Source organism: Camelina sativa, chromosome 11 (genome assembly GCF_000633955.1).
Source record: "Camelina sativa cultivar DH55 chromosome 11, Cs, whole genome shotgun sequence".
Taxonomy (NCBI): Eukaryota; Viridiplantae; Streptophyta; class Magnoliopsida; order Brassicales; family Brassicaceae; genus Camelina; species Camelina sativa.
Genome location: NC_025695.1, coordinates 13,044,982 through 13,063,212, shown reverse-complemented (window position 1 = coordinate 13,063,212; position 18,231 = coordinate 13,044,982). Strand labels below are relative to the sequence as shown.

At 40.1% G+C, this 18,231-nt stretch overlaps 4 protein-coding genes across 4 annotated transcripts in view; all 4 read left to right on the top strand.

Moving 5' to 3' along the window:
* On the top strand, positions 6,677–9,429 carry LOC104723126 (uncharacterized zinc finger CCHC domain-containing protein At4g19190). The gene is made up of 7 exons (XM_010441437.2): positions 6,677–6,952; positions 7,035–7,097; positions 7,360–7,511; positions 7,619–7,744; positions 7,868–8,069; positions 8,198–8,312; positions 8,411–9,429. Exons 1-7 carry the CDS (start codon positions 6,716–6,718, stop codon positions 9,298–9,300), a joined length of 1,785 nt encoding a protein of 594 aa, XP_010439739.1. The 5' UTR covers positions 6,677–6,715; the 3' UTR covers positions 9,301–9,429.
* Positions 9,469–11,586, top strand: LOC104723125 (pentatricopeptide repeat-containing protein At4g19191, mitochondrial-like). The gene is given in 2 exon segments (XM_010441436.2): positions 9,469–11,489; positions 11,492–11,586. Coding segments are annotated over 2 exon segments (2,049 nt in total). The 5' UTR covers positions 9,469–9,476; the 3' UTR covers positions 11,528–11,586.
* Positions 12,156–13,901, top strand: LOC104723124 (glycine-rich protein A3). Its single transcript, XM_010441435.2, has 3 exons — positions 12,156–12,294; positions 12,609–12,896; positions 13,345–13,901. The coding sequence occupies exons 2-3, from the start codon at positions 12,638–12,640 to the stop codon at positions 13,629–13,631; spliced, it is 546 nt and encodes a 181-aa protein (XP_010439737.1). The 5' UTR covers positions 12,156–12,294; positions 12,609–12,637; the 3' UTR covers positions 13,632–13,901.
* Positions 16,029–18,231, top strand: part of LOC104723121 (ABC transporter E family member 2) — a 5,168-nt gene continuing 2,965 nt past the window's right edge. Inside the window, exons 1-7 of the mRNA XM_010441433.2 lie at positions 16,029–16,186; positions 16,858–16,972; positions 17,177–17,262; positions 17,360–17,457; positions 17,538–17,655; positions 17,745–17,834; positions 17,942–17,971. Of these exons, the coding sequence (XP_010439735.1) occupies positions 16,870–16,972; positions 17,177–17,262; positions 17,360–17,457; positions 17,538–17,655; positions 17,745–17,834; positions 17,942–17,971 (525 nt within the window). The 5' untranslated portion in view covers positions 16,029–16,186; positions 16,858–16,869. The remainder of the gene's footprint in view (positions 16,187–16,857; positions 16,973–17,176; positions 17,263–17,359; positions 17,458–17,537; positions 17,656–17,744; positions 17,835–17,941; positions 17,972–18,231) is intronic.

Sequence of the window (18,231 nt, the reverse complement as noted above, 5' to 3'; positions counted from 1 at the left end):
GTTGATAACGATTGTAGCAAAACCTTTTAATGTCAGTAAAAGAAGCATAAAATTGGAGAGAAGGTAAGGAGAAATTACATAGTCTTTGAAAACGATGCTAGGTCGTCCCATGCTCTGTATAATACTATAATTTCTTCCGTGAGTTCCAGTAAAACTCGCTCCTCTCTCTCAAATTTTCCACCGTTGACAATCATTTACCTAAACAAAAGTATATCAATAACATGGAAATAACATAATAACATGTTCTACAATTTAAAATAATAAATTATATTAAAGATTGAAGACACAGAGGTTTAAAGAAATCCAGAAGAGAAAACCTGATTTATAAGAATGTAAAACAAAAAATAGTCGATGTAAGATGTGGAGAAGATCAACCATGATGGTAAATGGATTTGGCATCCTTTGCGGGATCTGATTGTTGGTCCCTTGATTATGAGGATTTCTCTGAATGCTCCGCGAATCATGACGGTCTTGATGTATAAATGGACTCCTCTCATAGTTGAGCAAATCCATCACGCACATCACTACTTCTCACCTTTTGTTTCCTCTGGTTCTTGGCTTCGCTTTTCTTGCGTTCCAGCGTTTGTTGAGTGTCTCTTTGCGATGTCTCAAAGTCTGATTCTGGGTCAGGTTTCGGTTTCAAGTGGTGCTCCTCACGCCGTGATGAAGCGCAACGTCAAGATACCGTATTTCGATAATACGGCCTTGATTGAGGGTTACTCCAAAACGATCATTGGAAGATGTATGAATCCACATTCGCAGGACATGAAGATGCTCTTGTTCATGTTTTCCCGAATCTGGCACTTGGAGGGCAAAGTGGTTGGTGCTGATTTAGGACTGGGCAAATTCCAGTTCAACTTTGATGATGAGGCGGATATTGTCGAGGTGATGAAGATGGCTCCTTTTCATTTTGATCATTGGATGGTGTCCATGGCCAGGTGGAGTCCCACGGTAGATCCTTTGTATCCGTCTTCTCTGACATTCTGGGTTCGTGTCATGGGGGTGCCGTTTCAGTTCTGGGCTGAGCCCACCTTTCGCAGCATTGGGGAGGATATTGGACGGGTTCAAGAGGTTGATATCGATGGGGGTCGAGTGCAAGTGACGGTGAATGGCTTTAAGGCATTGTGTTTCGAAACTGAGGTGGAGTTCTTCAATGGGGAAGAAAACACTGTCTCCCTTCGCTATGAGAGGCTGTTTGGTTTCTGCTCTCATTGTTTTAGCTTGTGGTGGATACCGGGGGAGATCTCATGGGGAAGGAGCTCAGGTTGACGGGAAACGCCCCTTAGGACATCTCCAATGGTCCTCTATTTTTGCCTCTATAATAGAGGAACTCTATAATAGATGTGAGTTTTACTCTAATGGTCCTCTATTCTCACCTCTAAAATAGAGATTGCTATTTTTTCCTCTATTTATAGAGGAACCCTATTTTTTTTTTACAAAGGTTCCTCCATAAATAGAGGAAAAAATAGCAATCTCTATTTTAGAGGTGAGAATAGAGAACCATTAGAGTAAAACTCACCTCTATTATAGAGTTTCTCTATAGGAAAAAATAGAGAAAACCATTGGAGATAGTCTTAGAAGGGAAGGTTGGGAGAGGATCGAAGTCTCAATCAGTTTCGACAGTGGGTGAACCGTTGGCAAAGCAGCGTCGGTTCCAAAATTATGTTCAGTATAATGAGCATCGCTTCTTGCGGGAGGCTGCTCAGGACTCAGGGAGAAGCGAGGTTGCTCAGGGATCAGGGAGTTCACAAGTGGTGGTCACAGATGACCGTGGTCTCCTTTCTCGAGAGGTGATTGCTAAATCGGATCCAACTAAGGTAGTCCGCAAAGTCTTGTTCCAGGAGGTTGCGGCAGGGGCTTCGGTGGTTCCGGATTTGGACTCTGTCCAGCGGATAGAGGAAGAACCTAGGAACAATGACTTGGAGTCCGCGGCTAAGGAGGAAGAATTGGTCAATGTAAAAAGACGACTGGTCCCGAATATCTCTGGTTCTGCGGAATATGATGGCCGGAAGAAATCCAGCGGCGATGAGTCTCTGTTAATGGGTGCTCCAGGGTTAACTGATGTTAACATAATCACCGGTGTTGCAGGGTTAGCCATGGAGGGTGTTGAGGACGTTGCGGATTCGGGAGGTGTGGGCTCGGGTGAAACGGGATCGGGTGCTGAGGATGCGGGTGCTGCGGTCACTGTGATGGAGGACGCAGCGGTGGACGAGTTGCGGGTCGGGTTCGATGAGTAAGGGCTGTCTTGGGTGAGGCTTCTAGTGCTGATGGAGTGTCCATGGAGACAGATTCATCTTTGGCGGTTACGAGTATTGCACCGGGTGCGCAGGACAAACAGAGAAAGGGGAAAGGCCCAATGGGCCTGAAGGGTGGCAGTTCTAAAAAATTGAACTTATATTTACGAGGAGGCTCCGGGTGCTGCTGGTGGTGGAAAGTCACCGGTCCCGAAAGCTGATAAATGAAGGTTTTAATTTGGAATTGCCAAGGGCTTGGTAACAAAGCCACTATCGGATATCTTAGGGAATTATGGAGGAAGCATCGACCTGATTTTCTATTTCTTTCTGAAACTAGATAATTTGTTTCTTTTTTAAAACCTCTTGTTGGTCATTTTGGTTATTCTCATTTAAAAACGGTTGAGCCTATTGGTTGTAGTGGCGGTTTAGCCTTATTTTACAATAATAATAATAATAATGTTTCCATTTTATTTGAATCTAATCGGTTGATTGATGTGGAGCTTGATTACAAGGGACAACTTATTTATTTATCCTTTGTTTATGGGGATCCGGTTCCAAAGAACCGTGATCTAGTTTGGGAGCGGTTAACAAGAATTGGGGTAACCCGGGATTCTCCCTGGTTTCTCATTGGTTATTTTAACGAGTTGAAAGGGAACCACGAAAAGCGGGGTGGACGGTTGCGTAGCGCTTCGTCCTTTTTCCCTTTTAACTCCATGATTTGCCATTGTGGTTTACTCGAATTTCCATCCATTGGAGATAGTCTTTCTTAGCGCGGTTGGCGGGATAAGAAGTCGATATGATGTTGTCTAGATCGGGTTCTTGCCAATGAGGCATGGCATGATCTGTTCCGGCAGTCTTTTACGGAATATTTGGAAATGGTTGCGTCCGACCACAAACAAGTGTTAGCATGCATCGAAGACAGGGCTCGTCGGTGCAGGAGTGACTTTCGTTTCGATAGATGTTGGCTAGAAAAGGAAGGTATCTTTGGGGTTATTGCTGAGGGTTGGGGTTCGACATCCGTTCCCCCGACGGGTAACCTGGTGGACAAGATCATTATATGTCGGCATGCTATTTCTCGCTGGAGAAAGGATCAAATGCCATATGGACGGGAATCTATTGAGGATATCAAAACAAAATTGGCGGTAGCACAGGCAGATGATGCTAGTACTATCGAGGAAATCGCTTCCCTGACTTGGCAATTAAGAGAAGCGTATCGGGATGAGGAAGTGTATTGGTTTCAGAAGAGTCGTAGCCGGTGGATGCGGCTGGGGGATCAGAATACTAGTTATTTTCAAGCGCAGAAAAAGCAGCGACGGGCTAAGAACCGTATTGTTGGTCTTCATGATGCGAACGGTGTTTGGTCTACGGAGGAAACATCCATTCAAAATACAACAGTCTCTTATTTTCAAGAATTATTTACTTCTTCGGAGCCTTCTGATTTTGAGGAGGCACTTAGTGAGGTTCAACCAGTTATTACGGAGGAGAATAATAATCTCCTAACTCAAGTTGCCTCTGAAAAAGAGATTAAGGAGGCTTTCTTCATGATGTACCCTGCCAAAGCCCCGAGTCCAGACGGCATGACCGCTCTTTTTTATCAGAAGGCGTGGTCTACAGTAAAAGTTGATTTGGTACTTTTGGTTAATTCATTCTTACAGAGTGGATCTTTTGATAAATGATTGAATACGAAAAATATTTGTCTCATTCCTAAGGTGGACAAACCAACTAGGATGACGGAGTTGCGTCCTATCACTTTGTGTATTGAAGGGTACAAAATTATTTCAAAGGTCTTGTGTCAACGGCTACACTCATGTTTGCCTTCTCTCGTCTCAGAAATGCAATCAGATTTCGTCTAGGGGCGCTTAATTTTGGATAATATTTTAATAGCACATGAGATGTTTCACGGGCTTCAGACAAATCCTTCTTGCAAGGGGAATTTTATGGCCATAAAGACGGATATAAGTAAAGCATATGATAGAATGGAATGGTATTTATTGAACATTTGTTGCGTAAACTTGGTTTTTGTGATAGATGGATATCCTGGATTATGTGGTGTGTGACGTCGGTCCATTACAGAGTTTTGCTTAATGGCGAACCAAATGGTTCAATCATCTCTTTATTCTTTGTACCGAGGTGTTTATTGCTAATCTTCGGAAGGCAGAACAGTCAAAACTTATTACAGGTATCAAGGTGACGACCGCTTGTCCGACGATCTCTCATTTACTATTTGCGGATGATAGTCTTTTTTTTTGTCGTGCCACGAAGGAACAATGTGAGGTTGTCTTATGGATCCTAAAGCAGTACGAGCGGGTATCTGGTCAGCAAATAAATTGTCAAAAGTCTTCCATTCAATTTGGTCATACGGTTGATGCAGATTTGCGGGAGGAACTTAAGCGTGTTTTGGGGATTATGAATTTAGGTGGGATGAGTACTTATTTGGGTATTCCAGAGAGTCTTGGTGGGTCAAAAACGAAGGTCTTTACTTTTGTTCAGGAACGGTTACAGGCTCGGGCGGGTGGATGGCCGGCAAGGCTATTGTCCAAAGGGGAGAAGAGGTAATGATTAAGTCGGTTGTCACGGCTGTCCCCACATTTGTTATGTCCTGTTTTTGTCTCCTGAAATCAGTTACGCGGAAGCTTACTAGTGCAATTTCTAACTTTTGGTGGAGTTCGTCGGACCAATCGCGAGATCTTCACTGGGTAGCTTGGGACAAGCTTTGTCTTAGCAAGCCTGAAGGGGGTCTGGGTTTTTGATGCCTGGATTATTGAAACACAGCTTTATTGGCGGTTGATAACGGTTCTGGATTCACTTTTTGCTTGGGTCTTTAAAGGTTGTTACTATAGGCATTCTGATCCTATAGATCCAATTAAATCCTACTCACCGTCTTATGGCTGGCGAAGTATGGTGTCTGCTCGCTTTCTGGTTAACAAAGGACTCATTAAACGGGTATGATTTGGGGAATCCATTTCAGTATGGTCTGTTCCTTGGATTCCTGCTCAACTCCCGAGACCAGCACTAAGCTCAGGGTCGTTTGTTGACCCTTCGCTTTGAGTTAAATCTTTCATTGACAGGACTACCAATTCCTGGGATATGGCTTTGCTTTCGGCCACTTTTAAGCCGGAGGATGTTGCCATTATTTTCGCATTACCTTTAGGATTACCGCACTCTCCGGACATGTTGGGCTGGCATTTTACCAAGACCGGTTCTTATACGATTAAATCAGGATATCATGTCTTACGACAGGACATATCGCCACGGGTTCCTTGTGGCCCGGATATTACACCTTTACAAGCCTTTGTTTGTAAGATTCCATGTCCTCCAAAACATAGGCATTTTTTTGTGGCAAGTACTTACTGGGTGTGTCGCGGTCTCCTCGAATCTTCGGAAACGTGGGATGAGCTGTGATGTCTAGTGTGCACTCTGCGGGTTCTTGGTAGAGACCATTAATCATGTTCTCTTTCAATGTCCTCCGGCGAGGCAGGTTTGAGCTTTGTCTCCCTTTCCAACAATGTCGGACGGCTTTCCCTTTGAGTCCATCATTGCTAATATGGACTTCTTATTTTGGCGGGTCCAGCAGTCCTTTACCCCGGATATGTACCCGTGGCTCTTGTGGTATCTCTGGAAGGCTCGTAATGTTAAACTTTTCTCTAATTTGGATTCAAATCCACTAGCGATTTTGCGTTTGGCGGAGGAAGAATCTAAGGCTTGGTCTCTGGCACAGATGGACGGACTGGTGGATACATCATCTGCTGTACCACGAGCAATTCTTGGTAACGGTAACAGTCTCGAGGTAGATAAGCCTCTTACTGGTTATTGTTGTTTTGTAGATGGATCTTGGAAAGCCACATACCCTTTCGTGGGGCGTGGCTGGTACTGCACTTCTTCGATGGGGGAGGCTCCCACTATGGGGGCTGCTAATCTCTGCCGTAGTCTCACGCCTCTTCATGCAGAGATGGAAGCTCTTCTCTGGGTGATGCGATGTATGATTGGCGCGGATAATCAGGAAGTTTTTTTTCTTATCGACTGCTCTGATCTGGTGAAGATGATGTCTTTGCCTTCCGAGTGGTCAGCTTTAGGCGTACTTAGACGAGATTGAAGTTGACAAAGTGGAGTTTAGTTCTTTTTCCATCGCTTTAGTCCTGTGATCTCTGAATGGTAAAACAGATAACCTGATACGACGTGTGCAGTCATCCTCGCATCAAATTACCTTTGTAAACAATATTTTTTTTTATTGGCTCGTTTGAGCTAATCGTTCTCCATTGTTGTTAAAAAAAAGATTTTCGTTTTTTTTTCCATGATCTATTTTTCTTTCCATCACTTGTGTTTTAAGGATAAATGATTAAAACAGAGATAAATAATATAAATAAATATAGCATAACAATGGGGGCAAATTAGATATTTTTAATATAAATTGAAAAATCTAAAAAGAAGCGGAGGGAGTAATTAAAAATTGCGACGCATTAGGCATTGTTTTTGGCTCAGACATGGACGGGAGCGAAGAAGGAAGCGGAATACGGCTGAGCAAGAGATTCGCCGGCGGGAAAGTTACCGGCGGTAGCTTGGAGGTCGATTACAAGACCAAATCCGGTACCGCTTGGAGCCACTCTTTCCTGAACCAGAAGCCATGGCATCCTCTTTCTTATCCCAACCAGCGCCGCAAATGGATCGCCGAGCAGACTCATGCCCAACACGATCGCAGAGCCGAAGAGGTGGCTCGCGAGGTACTTATCTCATATGGACACCGGTTTCTCTTAATCGATTCAATTCGTGTTATCCTAACTTCCCTGTTTCGTGGATTTGTAGTTTGCGCAAGAGCAGGAGTTTTTCAAGCAAGCGGCTCTTATCTCGAAGAAAGAAAGAGAGAAGGTTAGTTTCTTTTTAGTTAGATTAGGGTTTATGTTATTCGGATCTTAGTTTTTAGTACCGTAGGGTTGCTCCTAAGGCTTCAGATTAGGGTTTCTGTATTCTTAGGCTGAATTGTATATGCACTTGTTGCTGACTCTCACCAATCAATACTGTCTCTCCTTCTAGAACTCTTTTGATCTTTAGGTAGATGGCAAAAACGTATATAGAAGCATTCAGATTTGGTGAACTGGTAGTGATTCTACTTAGTTTTGTTTTGTAACAGATCGAAACGATGAAAGCTGTGAGTTTCATGTATGTTCGCCCACCTGGCTATGATCCTGAAAGTGCCAAAGCAGCAGAATACGCAGCTGAGAAAAACAAGGGTCAGGGTTCTTCAACTCAGGATTCAATGGCGGACGATAATGTTGGTTCTAAGTATGTTGACAGAAACTAATATTTGATTTGACAAATTGTTGTAGAAAGTTACATCCTCGAAGAGGAAGTTTGACAATAGCTTATTTTCTCTCTTTGATGTAATGTAGACCAGAAGAATCGCAAGGCGGGGGAGACCGTACAGGACAGGAAAGGAAGAAACCACGTCCCAAAGATGTTTTTGGGCGTGCCCTTCCTACTGAAGAAGAATTTGAGGTCCTTAAAAATGCACCAAGGTATTGCCATATTTTCTTACTTTTCAAATGTATTAATAGTTAAATACTCCAGTGTCATTGTGGAAGTATTGCAGCATGTAAATGAAATATTTCTCATAACATAATATGATTGGAATTGGGCAGGATGGAGACTGGTATTCCTGGGAGAGTAAAGCCATTTGCGGTGGAAGTGCGTAACGTGAAATGTCTGAGATGTGGAAACTTTGGGCACCAAAGTGGTGATCGTGACTGTCCATTAAAGGATGCAGTAATGCCAAATGAAGAACTTCGACTGAAAAGAGATGATCCTTTGACTGCTATCATTGCGCATACAGATCCCAGTGAGGTTGGTGTTAATTTCTCTTAATTCTCATCCTTTAAAATCTTTCGTCAACTAGTTTGGCATAGGTTTGGATAACTGAAGGTTGAATGGTTTATGTATCATTAACCGGAAATGTTCTCAACTTTTGGCAGCCTCTGAAGTGGGAGTTGAAACAAAAGCCTGGGTTAAGTCCACCTCGTGGGGGTTTTGATCTCGACGATCCAAATCAACAAATTGTCGCTGAAGATATATTTGACGAATATGGAGGTGAAGTTCTTATTTCTCTAAAGGTTTTTCCTATCACAAATCCCATCTCATTGTTTATATTGTACATACTTATTTTTCCAATTTCTTTTGATACCCAGGGTTCCTTGAGGGCAGCATCCCAATAGAATTACTTAAGAGTATGTCGTCGGATAAGAAAAGAAATTCCAAAAAGAACAAGAAGCACAAGAAGCATTCATCTCGTACTGTTGAGGAGACTGATGAATCTTCAACAGGCTCAGAAGATAGTAGAGAGAAGAGAGGTTCGAAGAAGCGTAAGAAAATTAAGAAGAGGAGCAAGAAGCAGTATGATTCTGAGTCAGTCTCCTCGGAAGATTCAGACTCTGACAGTTACCGTGTGAGTAGGAGAAGACACACCAAGCATGTAGATCCGTCTGCGACATTAAAATCTGAGGTTTACCACCAAGGAAACAGTCACAGAGAAGAGCATTACGATGACGAGAAACACCAAAAACGGAAGGAAATCATGGATAGAGCCCCTTCATCTGATGATTCAGATTATTATAGAAGTCACAATAGTAGAAAGAAAAGATCAGAAGATGATTACAAAAGCCATCACAGGGAGAGAAAGCAAGTGTATAATAACGATCCTGTTTCAGAAAAAAGTCAGAAACATGATAATTTGGAGCCTGGAAAGCTTCATAGAGTGGAGAAAGAGCATAGATACGATGAGAGAAGACACAGATACGTCGATATGGAGTCTGAGAATCGTCACAGATCCGAGAAGAAATCAAGATCATCATATCTTGATTCTGAGAGGCATCACAGGAGTGTGAAAGGCAAAGAAAAGCATGTGTATGATGATCCTGAAGGGTTTTCTGACAGATACAGAAGCAATAAGAATTCAGAATCTGATTTGGAATCAAACTGTAGAAGTAGAAGTAGAAAGCAGAAACATGAGTGGTCATCGGAAGAAGAAGAAGAAAAGTCTCGTAAGCATCGATACAACACCAACCGAAGGAGAAACTGAGTCCTATGCTATGTTTATTTTGTCCTCGACCATAAGTTATGGTTCCGGTTGAGATTGAGAGATATGTGCGATTGTTTTTTTGTCCTTGTATAATGTGCGTTTATAAAGAAGCTTAATGAGCTTATTACTGTTTGTTAGTTCCCTTCACTTGTTTAATTCGGTAACGTGGAACAACTATGTTTAAGAATCGCAAACAAAACGGTGCGTTTTTAAGTTTTGCTTTCCCGCCGGAGGCATTTGGACAGCAAGTGAGAGAATCCATGTCCTTGATTCAGCGCCGGTTGAATCGTTTTCATGGATTATCATCTGTTAATGCTTGGAACTTTCAGATACGAGAAGCGGTGAATCGAAATGATCCCGTGGAATCACTTCTTATATTTAGAGAAATGAAGCGCGGAGGATTTGAACCAAACAACTTTACCTTTCCATTCGTGGCGAAGGCGTGTGCTAGACTCTCTGATACTGCATACTGTGAGATGCTTAATGCCCATGTTTTAAAGTCTCCGTTTTGGTCTGATGTGTTCGTTGGGACTGCGACGGTTGATATGTTTGTGAAATGTAATTCTCTGGATTATGCAGCCAAGGTGTTTGAGAGAATGCCTGAGAGAGATGTTACCACTTGGAACGCAATGCTCTCTGGTTTTTGTCACTCGGGTCACACGAATAAGGCGTTTTCTCTATTTCGTGAAATGAGACTTTACCAGATCCCACCTGATTCTGTGACTGTTATGGCATTGATTCATTCTGCTTCCTTTGAAAAAAGTTTGAAGCTTTTGAAGGCTATGCATGCTTTAGGGATACATTTAGGTGTAGATGTACAAGTTACAGTTGCAAATACTTGGATTTCTAGTTATGCGAAATGTGGTGATTTGGATTCAGCAAAATCAGTCTTTGAAGCTATTGACAGAGGTGACAGAACTGTTGTGTCTTGGAATTCTATGTTCAAAGCATATTCAGTTTTTAGTGAAGTATTTGCTGCTTCTGGTCTTTACCGGTTGATGCTGCGTGAAAAGTTTAAGCCTGATTTGAGCACCTTTATTAACCTGGCTGCATCGGGTCAGAACCCTGATACACTAACACAAGGAAGATTGATTCATTCTCATGCAATCCATCTCGGTACGGATCAAGATATGGAAGCGATCAATACTTTCATTTCTATGTATTCGAAATCCGGGGATACTTGTTCAGCGAGGCTTTTGTTTGACATAATGCCTTTCAGAACATGTGTTTCTTGGACTGTGATGATAAGTGCGTATGCTGAGAAAGGCGACATGGATGAAGCTTTGGCCTTATTTCATGTCATGGCCAAAACAGGAGAGAAACCAGATCTAGTTACCTTACTCTCCCTCATTTCAGGTTGTGGAAAATTTGGTTCACTGGAGATTGGAAAATGGATAGATGCTAGAGCAGATATGTACGGGTGCAAGAAAGATAATGTCATGGTTTGCAATGCTCTTATTGATATGTACTCAAAATGTGGAAGTATACCCGAAGCTCGAGACATCTTCGATAACATGTCTGAGAAAACTGTCGTCACATGGACTACAATGATAGCTGGATATGCTTTGAACGGAATCTTCGGCAAAGCTTTGGAACTATTCGACAAGATGATAGATTTGGATCGTAAACCAAATCACATAACATTCCTTGCCGTTCTTCAGGCTTGTGCTCATTCGGGTTCTCTGGAGAAAGGTTGGGAGTGTTTTCTCATCATGAAACAAGTACACAACATCAGTCCTGGGTTAGAACATTACTCTTGTATGGTAGATCTTCTTGGAAAAAAGGGAAAGCTCGAAGAAGCATTAGAACTTATCCGTAACATGTCAGTTAAACCCGATGCTGGCATATGGGGCACATTGCTTAGTGCGTGCAAGATCCACCGCAATGTAAAGATAGCTGAACAGGCGGCTGACAGTCTTTTTAACTTGGAACCGCAAATGGCTGCGCCTTATGTAGAAATGGCAAACATATATGCAGCTGCTGGTATGTGGGATGGTTTTGCGAGGATCAGGTCCATGATGAAACACAGGAACATTAAGAAGTATCCAGGTGAAAGCGTGATTCAGGTGAACGGAAAGAATCACACTTTCACTGTAGGTGAACACGGTCATGTGGAGAATGAAGCGATTTACCTTATGTTGAATGGTTTGAGTTTGTTCGCGAGAGATGAACATAGAGTGCATAAAGATGTGTGTATACAGAACAAAGTTATGAACTTTGCATTTGACATTTAGTGCATTTGTTAATTATTACTTTTAGGACATAGTTTGTTTCTAACCAGATGTAGTGGAGAATCTCTAATATAGTAATATCACAACATGTGTTTGAATAATTAACAAGATATAAAGCAAAAGTTAATTATGATTTGTGGAGGACCAGATTCTATTGGCAATCTACTTTATTTTATCCTCCACCAAACCAATTTTGGTATTTTATCAAGTTAAAGGATAAAGACTTTTTAAGACACTTTTTAAGATATTTTCCTTAACCATGTTCTTTCTTCTCAGAACTCCGTGTCCATTGCGCGTTCCCACGACGTGATATTTTTATTTACTACTTGACCTTTAAGTTTTACATACTCTCGTTAGACCCCAATACTTTTTTGTAAACTTTTTAAACACACAACTAGAGCCACAAATATCCAGAAAGACCACCTATTCTTCTATGCATTATGCATAATAAGCTTATAACACTCAAAAGAAATAAAGTGATTGTATTCAAAGATTATTTTCTGAGTAGTTTGTTTTCCGTTAATATATTCGGAGTTGAGAGAGAGAATTGAAGTCTACAGTGTTCGATTTGTGATTGTCATAGTAATTGGAGGACCCCAAAAAAACAATTAAAAGATAAAATAATGCAAAATTTGCTTATTCAAAAATGGTAACGCGTTAAGTAATTAATATTATTGGATACGGACACCCACGCCTATCCATTATATATCCCAACTTTGTTCTTTTGTTCCAATTTCGTTCTGACTTCGCAATTCGTATCTCGGTAAGTATTCTCTAATCTTCCTTTTGATCGCACTTTTATCTATGATCATTCGTATACAGAGTGCTCAATCGAACCCGTATATCGTATCTGTGATCGTTCTCTTGATCTGAATGATCGATCCGCGTTTCTTCGTTGCTGAAATGATTGTTTTGTATTTGGAACCACTTTTTTTTTTTTTTTTTTTTGATGGCCATTCTTAAGATGTACTCTGGTTTTGATCCGTGATTATGTATCAGATTTGTTTTTGAAGCTAACAAGTGTTTAAATTTGCTTGATCTTTGACCCTAATGATGTATCACAAACTCTATTTGTAGGTTATATTTTTCTGAATTGAATATTAACAATGGGAGGTGGTAAAGACAAGCATCATGATGAGCAAGAGAAAGGGTTTCATGGTTTCCCAGGAGGAGGACATCATTACCCACCCGGTCAAGGTGGGTATCCGCCACAAGGTTACCCACCACAAGGGTATCCTCCAGCTGGAGGCTACCCGCCTGCTGGATATCCTCCTGGTGCTTACCCTCCCGCACCTAGTGGTTATCCTCCTGCACAAGGTGGTTACCCTCCTGCAGGCTACCCTGCACCTGGAGCTCACCATTCAGGTATGATCCCGTTAAAGATCTCTCCTTTGTAGGTTTTTTCTTTTTGAGGCTATTTTGAAGCTCTGTTGATTTGTGTCTAGTTTGAAGAATGATATAGGACTATAATTTGTAAATTGTTGATGGTTTTTTGTGTAAAAGCTAAGAAAGATCTCACCTTGTAGCTTGTAATTTTGATGGTTGTTGAGTTTCCTGTCCTTTTTTTTTTATGGCTGTTAATGGTTTGTAATTGTTGATGGCTGTTGATGGTTATTGAGTTTACTGTCCTTTTTTTCATTGGTGTTTTTGGGGTGTTACTCAGACATGCATTGATGTTTTAACCTTAACGATCTAAGTCGAAGTGCATTTTTAATCGATTGGGATTATCATATGAACAACTTTGTGGTCTCTTCTATGCATTTCTGCTACTTTGAGGTTCTCCATGTAATACTTATTTTCTTGCTTCATCCAGGACATTCTGGTGGTGGACTCGGAGGAATGATAGCTGGCGCAGCTGGTGCAGCCGCAGCAGCCTATGGAGCTCACCACGTTGGTCATGCCTCTCACAACCCTTATGGGCATGTAGGACATGGAGGTTACGGCCATGGCCCTGCTCATGGCTTTGGTGGTCATGGTCATGGTAAGTTCAAGCACGGAAAGCATGGAGGCAAATTCAAGCATGGAGGAAAGTTCAAGCATGGAAAGCACGGGAAACATGGTATGTTCGGAGGAGGAGGCAAATTCAAGAAGTGGAAGTAATCTCAAAAGTGTCCCCTATGGTCCTCTCCTCCAGTATAGTCTTATTACCTGACCGATGTTTCTAATAATCTCCCCTTCAAACTTATATATATCATTTTAACTATGTCGGTTTAGAGATTGCTGGTTGAGGAAATAATTTGGAGAGTGCTAGTATTAAAACCTTTTATGGTCTCTGCAGAAGAGGTTTCTTTAATCTCTCAATAGCAGGTCCTTTGAAACTATCTATGTTTTGATATTTTAATGACAGTTTGTGTTTGGTTTTTGGTTCTATTTTTTTATGAGAAATATCTTAAAATAGCACTAAAACAATAGATAATTATAGCACACATTCCAAAAATTTCCCAAAATAGCACTATTTAACACATCAAAATATTTAAAATTAATTTTTAAAATTTTTGTTTTTAGGTTTGGGTTCTCAATTTCACATTTAGGGTATAGTTTTAAAAGGTAGGGTTTAGTATTTTGAATTTAGAATTTAATTTTGAAAGATTAATTAGTGCTATTTTTGGAATTTTAGAGATGTTGTGCTAAGTTTGGAAAAAAACTTATTTTGGTGCTATTTTTGAGAATCTCTTTTTTTTAGTATCTCTTGCGTTTGATAAGTTGATGTTGGTGAAGTACTCAAAGTTTTTATGCTATTGCAGATACTGACCTTGTATCTTGTTCTCAGTACTGCTCATGTTCTTCTTCTTTGTTTTGCTTTTATAATTTATTTTATTTCGGTGTTATGAACTCCTAAGTACTTCGACTAATCTCATGCTCTTTTATGATTTAAAAGAAAAGCAAACAACATTAAGTTAACATTATATGCAATAACGAGAGAAGGACACAAGGACCTCGTGAGAAATTTCACTTTTACTGAGAACAATTTTTTGACTCATTCAATATATGACTTGTATTTTTTAACATTCTATGTTATTGGTGGACTCATGTACCTTGCAAATTGCACTAGATCAGATATTGCATTTGCTACTAATCTACTTGCAAGATATAACTCATCCCCTACTCGCAGACATTGGAATAGGATAAAACATATTCTCTGTTATCTTCAAGGTACGATTGACTTGGGATTATTCTATCCTAGAAACTCTTTGGTTGGTCTAGTTGGTTTTGCAGATGCAGGATATTTATCAGATCCACATAAATCCCGATCCCAAACTGGATATGTTTCACAATTGGAGGAACTGCAATCTCATGGCAATCACAGAAACAGACATTGGTCGCCACTTCCTCAAATCATGCAGAAATAATTGCTCTTCATGAAGCATCGAGGGAATGTGTATGGCTCAGATCAATGACTAACCACATACAAGAATCGAGTGGAATAGTCACCAGTAAAGAGCCAACAACATTATTTGAAGACAATGCTGCTTGTGTCACCCAAATCAAAGAAGGTTACATCAAGAGCGACAAAATAAAGCATATACCTCCAAGATTTTTCTCCTACACTCAAGAACTCGAGCAAAAGAAGGAAGTTGATATCCAACATATCCGCTCAAGTGACAATGTAGCATATCTGTTCACAAAGGCGCTTCCGACTACCACATTCAGAAAGCATATTCACAGTATTGGAATGCGTCATCTACGAGATTTATGAAGAAAGATTATACATATCTTTTCGAGGGGGAGATTACGTTACTATACTCTTTTTCCCTTGTCATGGTTTTTATCCCAATGGGTTTTTCCGTGACAAGGTTTTTAATGAGGTAGTACGTAACTCGTCAATGGTGATGGATAATCAAGGGGGAGTATTATAAAATACAAATGTGATTAATCCATCACAAAACACATGTCATGACACTTGTTCATATAATATTATACAACACACCATTTGTCTTTTGTAGTTCACCACTTGTCATTACCAAATGTATAAGTGTGTGACTCATGTTTTTTTTTGGAGTTCACTATAAATAAGATGTTGTAAGAAGAATGATATATAGAAGTTATCTTTGATCAAAGAAAGTCTATTTCACTCTGGTGGCTTCTCTTTTCTATCTCTTTATTATTTATTGTTCTTTTTAGAAAGTATTACAAACATATATAAGTGTTTTTGTAGTAGTTCACAACAACGTGTTCAATTTTATGTAGATCATTTTGATTAATTCAATATATGACTTATGATTAATAATACTTGTTGACCCAAATGAACAGATAAAACTATATAGAAAAAAGGGAAAAAAAAACTTTCCTTAAGAGTAAAGAAACAAAAAGTTGGAAGATTTTGACAAGTTATATCTACAACACAACACAACACAACACAACACAACAAAACACATTCAAATATTATTACATGTGAAGGGGCTTTCCCTTTCCGACACCACATATAAAGTAACCGACCCAAGCCCAATTAAAAGCGAATCGGGTCAAACTAAATCAAATAATTCGGAAAACCCTAAAGTTTAGCCTTTTCCTTTTTTGCTTTGCTTCATTTTGGGCAAAGCGTAACTCTCAGGTGCGTGCGTATGCTCTCCGCTGGTTCCTTAGAAGAATCGGCACACGCTTTTTCATTTCAATCAAACCTCTACCCTTCGATCCGAATCTCTCAATTATCTCAGGTACTAATCTCAATATATATCCCTTTTCTCTTCGATTGGAGAGTTTTGGATTTCATGTCAGGTGATTTTCCGATATGTCACCGATTTACAAGTTTTGGGTGTTTGGTTCTCGATTTATTTAGCAGTTGAGTTCTTACATCTGGGATTGTATTGAACCATCGATACACCTTTCAAAACTCTCGTAATTGTATTGAAAGTGTTTGGATTTGTTGTTTTCTATCTCTCTCGATTGTTTTCATTTTTCGGGCAAGTGTCAAACTTTGGGTTGTATAGATATATGTTGACGAGTTGTATAATTCATATTTCACTTTTTTTTTTATAAATTCGATTCACCCTTTTTATTCCGAGTATTGAATTTGCGTTTTCCAATATCTTGATTCTTAAAATTTTGCATGTCAATGAATTAATCAAGTTAGCTCTATAACTGTGATGTTTCTATTTTGGTAGATTTTAATCTGTTTGTTTTAGCTTTCTAATAATAGTTATACTAGTTATCATAGTGGTGGCGAATGGTTTGTGGCTTTGTGCAGACTACCAATTGTGTTTTTTTTTTTTTTTTTTTTTTTTTTTTNTTTTTTTTTTTTTTTTTTTTTTCCTTTTCTATCATATTGTGTATACATATGTTGCATCTTCCTCAGGCAGTTAAACTATATATTTCATGTATTTTGTAGACCCCTTGAGAGATGGCAGATCGATTGACACGTATTGCTATTGTAAGTTCAGACCGTTGCAAGCCAAAGAAATGTCGCCAAGAGTGCAAGAAGAGTTGTCCTGTGGTCAAGACAGGTGTATATTCTTATCCAAATTTGAATTTGTGGTCTTGCGTATGGTGTAATTTATTATCACTGTACTGTATTTGATTGGCTATGTCATGTGTGTCTCACGAATTAGTACAGAGAGGATTCGTTAGCTTGTCGTTCTTACTTGAAGTTTTTGTTGTAACTTTACAAATTTCGTTGCCACTTATGTATCAACTTGCCTTTATATTAGGGAAACTTTGTATTGAGGTGACTGTTGGTTCCAAGCTTGCTTTTATCTCAGAGGAGTTGTGCATTGGTTGCGGTATTTGTGTGAAGGTATGTATGCATAGCCTCTTTACAGTATGAAATTTGCCTTTTGGAAATGTTTCCAAAACTGGGATGCTAAATGTTCTCTGCTGTTGCACAATTACAGAAATGCCCATTTGAAGCCATTCAGATTATCAATCTTCCGAGAGACTTGGAGAAAGATACTACCCATCGTTATGGGCCAAACACTTTTAAGTTGCACAGGTTTGTTTAGCTATTCTTTTCCTGGAATATTGACCCCTCTTCTCTAGTTTAGACGATTGAATCTCTGTCTTTACTTCTAGGCTCCCAGTTCCAAGGCCGGGGCAGGTGCTAGGGTTGGTTGGAACAAATGGTATTGGAAAATCAACTGCTCTGAAAATTTTGGCTGGAAAGCTCAAACCTAATTTGGGCCGTTTCACTGTAATAGCCTCTCTTGAGTTTCTATATTTATGTCTTCGAGATTGCGTCTCTTTCCTAGTCGATGTATTCTTATGTTTCCTCTTGAACAGAGTCCTCCAGACTGGCAAGAAATCTTGACTCACTTCCGTGGGTCAGAACTTCAGAACTACTTCACCCGTATTCTTGAAGATAATCTAAAGGTACAATTGTAACTGATCTTACTATTTGTCTCCATGACGTAGCTAGGTATTATTTTAATGGTTTAAGCAGCTCAATTGAGGAAGTTCTGATATCCTGTGCATGACAGGCCATTATAAAGCCTCAATATGTCGACCACATCCCAAAAGCTGTTCGAGGCAATGTTGGAGAGGTCCTTGACCAGAAGGATGAGAGAGGTAAGAAGGCAGAGCTCTGTGCTGATCTGGAGCTGAACCAGGTCATTGACCGTGATGTTGAGAATTTATCTGGTGGTGAGCTGCAGAGGTTTGCAATCGCTGTTGTTGCCATACAACATGCAGAGATTTACATGTTTGATGAACCATCTAGTTACCTCGATGTTAAGCAAAGACTCAAAGCTGCTCAAGTTGTTCGTTCTCT

What these genes read in the sequence shown, in the direction of transcription:
- LOC104723124 (XM_010441435.2), top strand. Translation starts at nt 12,638, where the DNA reads ATGGGAGGTGGTAAAGACAAGCATCATGATGAGCAAGAGAAAGGGTTT. An exon ending in ACCTGGAGCTCACCATTCAG is followed by an intron (nt 12,897 to 13,344) that starts GTATGATCCCGT and finishes TGCTTCATCCAG; the next exon opens with GACATTCTGGTGGTGGACTC.
- LOC104723126 (XM_010441437.2), top strand. Translation starts at nt 6,716, where the DNA reads ATGGACGGGAGCGAAGAAGGAAGCGGAATACGGCTGAGCAAGAGATTC. An exon ending in CCGAAGAGGTGGCTCGCGAG is followed by an intron (nt 6,953 to 7,034) that starts GTACTTATCTCA and finishes GTGGATTTGTAG; the next exon opens with TTTGCGCAAGAGCAGGAGTT. An exon ending in GTCCTTAAAAATGCACCAAG is followed by an intron (nt 7,745 to 7,867) that starts GTATTGCCATAT and finishes GGAATTGGGCAG; the next exon opens with GATGGAGACTGGTATTCCTG.